At 42.1% G+C, this 12,306-nt stretch overlaps 1 protein-coding gene across 11 annotated transcripts in view; it reads right to left on the reverse strand.

The window, feature by feature from the left end:
* Nucleotides 1–12,306, reverse strand: part of ABLIM1 (actin binding LIM protein 1) — a 295,553-nt gene that overhangs the window by 48,783 nt on the left and 234,464 nt on the right. For all 11 annotated transcript variants that reach the window (XM_049645831.1, XM_049645824.1, XM_049645822.1 and 8 more), the window contains exon 7: nucleotides 3,558–3,645. In XM_049645831.1, coding sequence (XP_049501788.1) covers nucleotides 3,558–3,645 — 88 coding nt within the window. The remainder of the gene's footprint in view (nucleotides 1–3,557; nucleotides 3,646–12,306) is intronic.

The following is a 12,306-nucleotide window of genomic DNA, read 5'->3' on the forward strand; positions in this document are numbered from 1 at the left end:
GTTTTGGGCCATACTATTATCCTTTAAAAGTCATGTCTGGGGGCGTCTGGGTGGCTCAGTCGGTTAAGCGTCCGACTTCGGCTCAGGTCACGATCTCGCAGTATGTGAGTTCAAGCCCCGCGTCGGGCTCTGTGCTGACTGCTCAGAGCCTGGAGCCTGTTTCAGATTCTGTGTCTCCCTCTCTCTCTGACCCTCCCCCGTTCATGCTCTGTCTCTCTCTGTCTCAAAAATAAATAAACGTTAGAAAAAAAAAAATAAATAAATAAATAGAAGTCATGTCTGTGTGCTTACTATAAGCTGTGTTGAATTTAAGTCTAAGTAATAAGCCATGCTTCTAGAACATCCAAACAACCGAGCAATTTAGAGGGGAATAAAGTCAAACCATATCCAGAAGCAAAACTCACTAAATTTTTTGTTGATCCAATTATACATAGTCATCTACAAAGATAGGGAAAATCAAGCCAACTAGTAGAAAGGTTGAAAGTTATGGTACAAATGCAGAAGTTTCCTTTAACTTTTAACCCTTTAACTAACCAAAAAAAGCCTTCGCTCTGAAATGAGTGGAAATACTACCTGTCATTTTCTGTTTCGGTGTCAATGCCTCATGTTCCCAGAGTACGAAGCTCTTCCATGGATGGTACGAGTATCACAGAACTAAGCAAAACACTTATATCCAATAGAAAACTCTAGTAAGAATCCACGCCCGCCTACATGATTTTGTATACCTAGATATATATGTCATTTATCTGGTTGTGGCAAAGACCTGTATGTAAATCCTGTGTTTACACAAGGCTACAGGCAGATATGAAGGAGCACTTAAAAAGACTTGAGCAGGGGTGCCTGGGTGGCTCAGTCGGTTGAGCGTCCAACTTCGGCTCAGGTCACGATCTCACAGTTTGTGGGTTCAAGCCCCGCATCAGGCTCCGTGCTGACTGCTTGCTCAGAGCCTGGAGCCTGCTTCAGATTCTGTCTCCTTCGCTCTCCGCCCCTCTCCCACTCACACTTTGTCTCACTCTGTTTCTCAAAAATAAATAAAATGTAAAAAAAAAAAATTAAAAAAAATAAATAAAGAGACTTGAGCAAATAAAGTTACTAAGGTGACAGCAGCGAGTAAATGATACGAATCTGTTCAGTCTTGGTATGAATATTAGACTTCCCACATTTTACCGTTAAATCTTTCTCTCTTCAAGCAACAAACTGTGTGTCCTCGAAGTCACTAAAGTACCTCTTGAGTCATTTTATACCACTGAGCTAAAATAGCTAAAATAATATTAATGACAAGGATAATACCCTTTATTATCAGAGGACTACTTTAATCCCTCTTTAACAATCATTTCTATCTTGCTTTATTTACCCAGAGCCAAAAAATAAACACTAAAATAAAATAAAATAAAATAAAATAAAATAAAATAAAAAAAAGAAAACGAAACAAGCCAGATTCATAGTCCCATCAGCATTAACATTTACTCGGAGGCTGGCCACAAAGCACAGGAAAGCCGCCCAGTGTGGAGAGCTAAGGGGCAGGGGTGGGCTCATGGACAGCATTCGCTGTGAAGGTTCTACCAAGCGGGAGTTGTTGGCCAGAACACTGGGTTTGCACACAGCGTCACATTGTTCTCCAGGGGTCAGACACACAAGGAATGTGACTCAGGGAGAGTATGAGATACTGAGGAAGACGAACTACTCATTCGCCAAGGATGCGTCGAGAGGGCAGGCAAAGAGCGCCGGAGCCCAGCACCAGAAGATGTTCAGGACGACCGCTGGAGTTCTGAACACAGCCCATCTGGACGGGTAGTTGTTTATTTGTAGCACGAACGTGCTGTATTTGTGCACAGCTTGAACCCACTCCCTATTCAGGTTCCAGAACCATGTGCACGTGCAGAGCTGTGCCCAGAGCCTTTCAGTCTTCAGTGTCTCGCGGACACGGGGTTGACACCCACTCGGTGTCTTTGTTTTTGCGGGCTGCAATCGACACACTAAAATCTAAAACAAAGCCTGGACACCAAATGGAGAATAAATCTGCTCCATGCTGAAAATGCAAAGCGACACCTGCCTATTGCTACACAGATTCACAGCCTGCCCCCGGGGAAATGTGTCATATAAAGTCCACATGAGACCAGGGATTTGAGAGCTTGTCACTTGCCTTCATCGGGCCCTTTAAAATTCAGTGGCTTCTTAAATCAAGATTTTTCAGAGTGATCATTAAAACGAAGGGATGTTTATGTTGTCCAGTTCTCCTACCGTGAGCACTTTTTAGAGGATGGTAGCTAAGGCTTTGCTTTAATACTCAAGAATCTTTTCTGTAGACTTTTCTTAGTTGTATAAGAACAAGACAGAGAGCAAAGCAAACCATTCATTAAAAATACACATAATGTTACGTGCAGAGAAACAAAGAAATGAATGTGAAGGCAGATGAGACCCAGTAATTACCAAACCGAATGAGTACCAGCTCTCATGGTTCTTGCTAATTTTACTGATAAGCCCTTGTCTATTTAATGGCTCTTTTTCCAGCTAAAAATAGAAAAATGTTTGTGCAGATGGTGCCATTTGACTGGAAGAGAATCCTTCCCTAAGCTTCTCTCTGAGAAGTTTCAGCATTTTAGGGGAGATAAAAACTAGTCATGGTTGAACACTGGCAATGTTTCTCAAAATGATTTTCGATGAAAAAAAACATCTAATGGCCCTCTGGTAATACATATTTCTTCGCCACCAGAAATCTCTCCGTTTCTCTTTCAGGGACTCTGGGTATGTTCTCTCTCCTTCTTTTGCCGTCTCTCTTTCTTTCAGGATGAGAGCTATGCTATCTTAATGGGATGAAATACTTCTGTGATGCAATTCACCAAATATTAGGGTTTTCTTCTTCCTGAAAGCGTGCATAAGAAAGAGCCGCCTGGAGGGGCGCCTGGGTGGCTCAGTCGGTTGAGCGGCCGACTTCGGCTCAGGTCACGATCTCGCGGTCCGCGAGTTCGAGCCCCGCGTCGGGCTCTGGGCTGATGGCTCAGAGCCTGGAGCCTGCTTCCGATTCTGTGTCTCCCTCTCTCTCTGCCCCTCCCCCGTTCATGCTGTGTCTCTCTCTGTCTCAAAAATAAATAAACGTTAAAAAAAAATTTAAAAAAAAAAGAAAGAGCCGCCTGGAGCTTGCAAAAAAAAAATAAAATCCTTCTCGCAGGGCAGTGAAAGAAGCAAAGACCAAGTAGCATCCAGAAATGCTTTCTTTTTGCCTTTTTTCCCAAGCCTATTCCTGGGGGGAAGGGCTGGAAGGAGGTGTCGCTGATTTTCATCCTTGCCTCACCTCCACGGCACCAAACATCAAGTCCTATTTGTTCATTCCAGAAGCATCACATTCCTTTGTTCAACAGACTCAGGGGCTCACTGCCAGCATGCCCACTGCTTGGCTGATGAATACTAATTGCTGAGGTAACTTTTGGCCACGTTTATTTTGGATCTGGGGAGCCTTGCGGCTAACGAAAGGCCTCCTTCTCTGAAAACGAGCAGACAGAGCAAGGTTTTCTTTCCTCCGGTGGGGAGAACTTACTGGCTTCTCGAGCCCATCTTACCTTGAAGATACATTTCCTCTCCTTCTGTGAACATCTGGTTGCACCTGCTGCATCGTGCACAGCTGGGGTGGTAATGTTTGTCACCTGCCTGCAAGAGAAGAGGTAGGGGTTCTTAGTTTATACCTTATCACAGCTCTCAGCCTCTTTTCTGGATTCGGGGATTTGGAGGAAAAAAAGAAACAGCTGAGGCGGGAAAAGTAAGTGCCCAGTTGACCAACGCCTCCTACATCAACAGCCCTGGAAGCTGAGGCCGCCCCATTAGAACGGGAAGGGGCTCACAGACCAGCTACTTGTGCCTGGATGATGGGGCAGCTTTGCTTCTCGGGGTTTCTGGAGCCCGTTTGTCCCCTGGCCTGGGTACTCATGGATGGTTGCCAGTGACTCACCATGTGCCTGTGATAAGCCCACTCCATCTCCAAAAAACCCTACCCCCACAAAACAACACGCAAATGGATGCGAAGACTAATATTGGTTTGTACTAAAGCAATAAAAAGACAGGATTCTCATATTTAGCAGGTTTTTTGCTTCCTTAGCTAAACTGTCTAAAAATAATAAAATCTAGCTTGCATCAAGAGGAGAAAAACCATGGTAAGAGGCATCATCCACAACTTTTACCTCGGAAGGACCCCAAAGTCTCTTCTGTGTTGCTTATAACGATCTTTTATCAAAGTCGTACATTAAGTGTTTTCTGAAGAAGGCACTTTACTGAGGTTGGCCCTGCATTATTCATGAGCTTTTCACATTCCTAAATATGACAGATGCCAGCACAGCAGGTGCTGACTTCCCCAAAGCAAAATGTCACTGGACACAGGGACAATTCTCCAGACAGGTGCCAAGTCACATTAGAGTCACGCTCCAAATGCATGCCTGGCAAAATGGAATCTTTTTTATCACTTAGCAAAAAATCCTTACCACCTAAAAGTCACCAAAGGTACTCTGCGATGAAACCATTTTCTCAACCAACCGTGCAACACTTCTTTCGCATGGGCCACATGCAAGGCAGGGCTGAGAGCACAGAGTCAGAAGTGGCTGCACCCTGCGCCTGCATGAAATCTCAACAGGAAACCAGAGGTCAGGTAGTGATTCCTTTCTCACACCCTCCAGTAGAAACTGCAAAAGCCACTTAGCAACCAGAGCGTGAGATGCTGGTTGGTTGCTTAAGACAATCAAGTGGAAAAAAAAAAGGAAGTTATTTCAAAATAGAAGCCAGGAATGAAATCTGGCCAATGGTGCCCAGTCAGAAAATTCTAGAAGAGGCATTCTTGTTTTGGTTCACACTTACTTACTTATTTATTTTTCCCTCAGGGGATGAAGGAAGCATAGGAAATGTCACACAAAGTAGCTCCTTCCCTTAGACCATCCAGGGTCAAATGTGAGTGAAAGAAGGCACCTTGACAGGAATCTTGGGTGGTCTCCAGCGAAAAGCACACTCCTCAGTAAGCTGGGAGTGGGAAGAAAGTTCTCCAAACTGATATGGTGTATCTATCCTATTTAGTGGTACAACATTAGCTGTATTCTCAACAAAGATAACACCAAGACAATGACTTACACTTTCACCAAAGGTTTTCTACCTTGGTCTAGTCCTAGCCAACGTGATAAGAGACGTATAAAGATTACTAATGAAAGAGTTCCAAGAGCTAGATTAAAAATTAACACAGAAAACCCAATAGCTTTCCTACTGACTAGCAATACAAATTCGGTCAGCATAATGGGAAAATGGGACTCCGTTTCTAAATCACAACAAACAAAGCCTTCAACGTGAGACTGATATAAAGAAAATGGTAGAACCTAGTTGACGGACATAAAAGGCGAAAAAACATGCAATATTTCTGGATGAGAAAACCAAATATTTAAAGATGTCAATTTATCTAAAATTATCTAAAATAAATCTATTATTGCAATGCATTCCCAATTAAAATGATCACAGGGGTTTTGTCTATAGACAAGCTGATTCTGTAAGTTCATATGGAAAAAAAATACACAAATATACAGACATTTTTTGAAAGACAGAGCATCAATAAAGATTTTCCCTTCCTGACACAAAAAGTTATTCTTAAAAAAAGTTTTTTTAATGTTTGTTTGTTTTTGAGAGGGGGCCGGGCAGAGAGAGAGGGAGACACAGAATCCGAGGTAGGCTCCAGGCTCTGAGCTGTCAGCACAGAGCCCAACACTGGGCTCAAACTCATAGACCGTGAGTTGAAACCTGAGCTAAAGTCGGATGCTTAACTGACGGAGCCACCCAGGTGCCCCATGAAAAGTATTCTAAAGGCGCAAATAATTAAAGTGCTTCAATGTTGGTACAGGAATATAAAATAAATCGGTGAAACAGATAAGTCACAGGAACCCATTGCACACTATACACAAGAGAATTTAGTCTGTGATTATGGTGGCATTTCCAATGAGTTACAGAATGGATTATTCCATCAATGGTGAGAACAATGGACTCTCCATGTAAAGAAAGGTAAATCTAGATTCCTGACTCATAACTTATCCAAAAAAGAATTCTAGAGAGTTACAGAGCTAAACAGAAACAAAAATGTAGAAATCTTAGAAGGATATATAGGAGATAATTTAGGAAACTTGGGGTAGGAATGCCTTCCTGAACAAGGCAAAATCTAGAAACACAATAAACACAAATAATGACAGTGCACACACAGGAAAATGTCTAGACATAAAGTTAAAAGAGAAGTAACAGGGAAAAAATACTTGGCACACATTTCAGATACAAGCTTATTACCCATAATATATAAATAGTGTCTCTAATAAAATTAAGTGGCAATAAGGGCAAAAGGCAATTTCCAGAAGACATGTAGATGACCCCTCAAATAAAAATTAGCTCAGCTCCACCAGGAATCAGGGAAACACAATTTAGAAAAAAAAAATATTTTTCTCCACCAAACTGGCAATGACAAAAAGACTAATGTCAGGAAATAGGCTTCTCACACACTGTCGGTGAGCAAAATTCTTTTTGGAAGGAAACTCTGGCAATATTTATTAACATTTAATATGCACAAACTCTCTGACACACAATTCCATTTCTAGGAAGCCATCCTACAGAAATTCTCATACCTGTGCTTAAAGGTGTTTGTATCGACGGTCTTCAGTATTATTTACAACAGGAAAGAACAAAGAAACAGAGAGCAACCTAAATCAGAAAGTAGTCAGACAAAACATTCAATCCTACGTAGCCATTAAAAGAATGAAATAAACTTACATGGAAAGAGTTCAAAACTAACGTTACCAAGGGAAAAAATCATGCAGAAAGGGAATGCCTATAATGTAGACGCATAAAGCCCTAGTTGAAAGTGTGGAGACGCTGGGGTAGGTGGGACTGGATTCAAATCCAGTTTTGGCACTGTGGGGTCTTGTGAAGGTTGCAGCCTCTCTAACCATACAGCACCACACTGCTAGAACTACCTCGGAGTGACGTTGCGAGGGTGAGCGATGATGTAGTATTTTGAAAATGGTGTGGCACGCTATCATAATAAATCATAGAAACAACAGCAGTAATCCTCAGCACAGAGGTGGTCTCAGAGCCATTCACAAAAAGGCTTCTTAGTGCAGTTTGGGATGCTGGTAAAAGGCCTTCTCGGTGCCTGTTCTTGCCCAAGGACAAGCACAGAAGAGTAATGGTGCCACCTGAGCTGTCACACAAGGTGGATGGAAGATATGCCAAGGCCCCATGTGCCAGGCTGTGGTCTATGAATTATCGGCAGAAAGCACTGCTAAGAAACAATACTATCGTAATGCCAGGGACATTGGTCTTGACTCATGTACCTGCTTCGTCTCCCAATGCTGAACATGTCAAGTAATGCGGTCGGCCAGACTCAAGGGCCATTTCACAGCCATTTAAAAGTCTGTTTTTGTAGCAGTGCATCCTAGGGGACCACGGGGCCAGAGGCTCAAGGCCAAGGGAGCCTCTGCTTTGCATGTGTGAGCCACCTCTTCTCTTTCATTTCTTCTTATACCGGCACCATGACGGTTCACAGTCAAGCCCTGCGCACAGGGCCAGGAAAAGGATCAGAGCTGAACAAAGACGCGGGCTCATATGCAAACTAACTCCCCAAACGGACACAGTTGAATCAAAATCGTTTACACTGCAGTCGTTTGTAGAAGAAGGAAAAGTATTTCGGATCATGAGTAAAATGGAAGAGTATATAGTGCCTACGTTAGAACAGATAGTAAACGTACGATTCATTGTGGAGAGGCGGCTATTGATCAAGTTTTACAGCACAGTGTGGGCTTTGTTATGACAGGTGACTTCCTAAGTGACAGTTAACCGGGTACCTGGCCCCAAGCGCACACCCTGCAACTCTAGCTGTGCCTGAGCCTGTGGGACCAGATGTGCCGTGGGGCTCACCAGAGCTCTGCAATCACTGTTCTCCGCCCGTCTGTGTATCCCGCTGTGTAAAAAAACTTATAACCTATTTTCTTCTTTTTCACATATTCAAAGTGCACATGTTAAGCATCTACATTCTGGCTGGCATTAAACTCTCTAGGAAATAGACAACTTGCTTATGTAGCTGAGTTTTATAAAGCACCTGCCTGCACATTCAAAGTGCAAAAAACTCCTTTGCCTTTCATAGTGCTGATTATGTCAGATTTCTGTGGTAATTATTACTATTTGGTTAATCTCTAAATTGGAGTAGGAACTTTAGCATACAGACTAGAATACCATCTGGAGTAATACTATCTACTATAAGGCAGGATTTAGCTTAAGGCACCACGCTTTTGATAAAATCCATCGTCTAGCAGAGCAGATAGTTCTGAACTCCTTGTGGATGAGGGGGTCCCCTGGGAAAGGGTTACCATGTTTGGAATCAAGAGAATGGGTGTCATTCTTTAATGTGTTACCCACAAGACCTCAATGATGCCACTACATACCCTCTCCAAGCCCCAGGCCCCTCATCTGTAAAAAGTGAAGGGTTGAACTAAACAATTTCAAGTCCCATGCAGCCATAAAATTCGGTGATTCTGTGTAAAACCCCATAACTCTACGAGCTCACACAACAGTGTTAACAGAAAAGCGATTTGGGTAGAGAGAGGAAATTCTTGATGGTAGGGAATGGAGTTTAAGCAATGACTCCATAGTGCCTTATACCCAGGAGGATTTCTGGATGCCCTACGCCCTGTGCTGACTGTAACAGCCCTCTGGGAGTGGCGAAAGAGAACTGTAATTACAGAACCCATCCTTGGACAGATAATCTGCTTGCCTGATAATCTGCTTAGCTCCTGGATGACCAACTGTCCTTTTTAGTTTTTCTTTACCCTCTTTCCCTCAGAGTGCCCTACTCCCGACACGAGCCTAGGCGATGTGAATGATGGCTCTTGAAGTCAACCTTCAGCCATTTATAACTTATGCCCTACCTTCTTCCAAAAAGGACTTGCAGATTCTTATCGGAGAAGGTCATGATCTGTGAACAACTGGACAAAAACCTTAGAGGAAAAGAAAATATCAAGGCTCCACACTCAGACAAACCTACTGTGATCTGAGTTTCTCACTAGATGAAGACAAAAGGGAAAATGAACCACAAAAGTCTCACTGTGTGAAAAAAATGGCCACATACAACTGTGACTAGAGAGGTGAGGTTTCCTATTCTAAATAAACGAACAGTCATTGTAGGCTGAACTGCCATAGGGTCTTACTCTGTGCAAGGCATTGCATCAAGGACTTTAAGTGACTGGTCTCACTACACTCCCATGATGTAGGTGTTATTTTATTGTCTTATACCAGTAAGCAAAGAAACTAACGCTCAAAGTGGACAATGTCCAACACTCAAAGTCCCTAAAGTAGAGCTCGGCTTTGTGTCCAGGCCTCCCCTCTAAAAGCACCAAGAAAATTCTTATGGAGGACCCTGGCTCTGGAATGGAAAATCATCTTCCACACTAATTTTGCCGATGGTTGGAAACATTCAGGTAGTTTCTTATATAGACCCCTGAGAAAAACCAGTGGTGTGGTACTGAAAGATAATTGAATATAGTCATTTCCCTATGGGGAAGTTAAACTATCAAGGTCTGGGTTGCCGTTTCTTCTTAAAGATCTAACTTGATTTACAGATGATTTGCTTAGAATACCCAAAGGAATAAACAAATTGCTTTTCTGTCCCCAAGACTCTTGCAAATACAGCTCTGATTGACAGTGACTTTAGATGAAGGACATATAAACACGTGAGGTAAGTATGTTGGCCTAGATCAGGAGTTTTCTAATGGCACTGTGCATAAGCAACACCCAAGATTCTTTTAAAAATGGGTTCAATGGTTTTAAGGCAGGGGATTTAAGAAATCACCTTCTTTTTTTTTTTTTTTTTTTTTTTTTTTTATAAGCACTGAAATGAGTATACAAATCATCAAGAACTCAGGAAACACCAGTCTGGGTGGTCCCCAAACCCTAAACCTGATGGTAGATGAAGAAGCCAAAGGTGTAACAAGGATTTATTGCTTACATGGCAGGTGCATGGGTGGGGAGGGAGAGGCAGAAGCACGCAAGTTCCGTGTTTTACTCCTGCAGAAGGGCAGTGTGGGGGCTGACTCAGCCGTCTTTAAGTTTGCTGGTTTTTTCTCTTGAAATGGGAGAGGTTTCCAATGTGACTGGACTGGCTTGATCTCCAAGTTGAACACTCACCTGTTCCAGGAGGGTGTTTCCCATAATGCAGCACCCCGAACAGGCAGGACAATGAGGGTGTGCCCTGGCCCAAATTTTGTATCCTGGGCAAAGGTGAACAAATCAGTTTGCCCAGGCAGCTTTCCCAAAGCCCGGAGGGTTCTACACAAGTCTGTGCAAAGCCAACCTGCACAGATGAGAACATCCTGCAGCCAGACGGCCTTAGCCACCCAACTGTGTCAGAGGGAGGGGTCACAGCTCATCTACTCCAGTGAAGATGCACAAAACAGAGCGGAGACAAATACACCACCGCCTCCCAATGATCTGGTTCCCTTTGACCAGCTGCTCAAAATATAAAAGAACGCCAACTCCCTTCTTTTAATGAGGGGTAAAGAATGAAAAAAGTGGCAACATCTCAGTGTAAATGCATATTGGATTTTTTGGAGATGGTTAGTGCTTTCTCATCTCCTTCCAGGGAATCAAGTGTAAAAACTTTAAAGCAGTCTTTACAATTTAACAGTGCTAGATACATGTTATCTGTAAATGTGCGCATTCCCACGGGACATAACCAGTCTCTTTAAATGACCTATAGGTTCAGTGCAATCTCTACAAAATCCAAGCCGGATTATTTGTAGAGATTGAAAAGCTGACCTACGATTTATGTGGCAATGCAGAGGACCCAAGAGAGTAAAAAAAAAAAATTTTAAAGAATAAGATAAAGTCAGAAGACTTAAACTATATGATTTCAAAAGTTACTATAAAGCTAGAAGTTATCAAGATAGCATGGACTGGTATTGGGATAGACTTATAGGTCAACAGAATAGAAGAGAGAATTCCAAAATAAATTGCCACATTCATGGTTAATTAATTTTAAGTAAAGTGCCAAGGCAATTTGATGGGGAAGGCGTAGTCTTTCCAAAAAATGATGAGGGGACAATTAGATCTATATATTCAAGCAAACCCTACCTCACACCATAAACAAAAAATTAACTTAAAATGAATCACAGACCTAAATATACAAGCTAAAAAAACTATAATGCTTCTAGACAAAAACATCAAAGAAGAATTTTGTGACCTTGGTTTAATATTTCTTAGTCTACAAAAACATAATTCATAAAAGAAAAAGATTGATAAGCTGAATGTCATCAAGATTAAAATCTTTTTCTCTTCAAAAGGTATCATTATACCTCTGAGTCACAGATTGGAAGACATCGCTGCAAATCGCATTTCTAAAAAAAAGACTGGTATCTAGAATATACAAAGAACGATGACAATGCAAAATAAGTGGCCAAGCAACTCAATTGAAGAAAATGGGCAAAGATTTAAATAAACACTTCACAAAAGGAGATATATGCATGCTGAATAAGCACATACACACTGGTTACAATGGCTATAATTAAAAAGACTGACCATACCAAGTGCTGAGGAGGATGTGGGGAAAGTGATACACTCATCCACTGCTGATGAGAATGTAAAATGGTACAGCTAGTTTGGAAACTTCTGGAAGTTTCTCAAAAGGTTGAACATAAATATACCTTGCGACCCAGCATACCACTAGGTTTTAAACTAAGAGAAATGATAACATAGGTCCACACAAAGGCTTCTGTGCAAAAGTTCACAGCAGGGTTATTCCTAATAACCCCAAATTGGAAACAATCCAAATGGCTCTCAGCTGGTGAACAAACAAAACGTGGAGTAATGGAACACTGCAAAGCTATTGTTCTTATTGAAAGGAACAAACTATTGATCTATGCAACAAACAGATGAACCTCAATGACATTATGTGACACGAAAGGAGCCAGACCCAAAGGACTATGGATTGTATGGTTCCATTTATGTGAAGTTTCTAGGAACGGCAAGATGAAGGCAATATAAAGTAGGTGAGTGGTTGCTGGAAATGGGATTGGGGTAGGACGGGAGTAGGATGGACTGCAGATGAGCAGTCGAGATGGGGTGACTGAAAAGTCCTAATATTGCATTATAGTGATAGCTGCACAACTGTATACGTGTAATAAAAATAATCAGACCACACACTTACAATGAGTGAATTTTATGGTATGTAAACTATTCCTTGATAAAGAGACATGCCAATAGAAATAAAGAAGGGAAGGGAAGGGAAGGGAAGGGAAGGGAAGGGAAGGGAAGGGA

This window comes from Panthera uncia, chromosome D2, assembly GCF_023721935.1.
Source record: "Panthera uncia isolate 11264 chromosome D2, Puncia_PCG_1.0, whole genome shotgun sequence".
Classification (NCBI taxonomy): domain Eukaryota; kingdom Metazoa; phylum Chordata; class Mammalia; order Carnivora; family Felidae; genus Panthera; species Panthera uncia.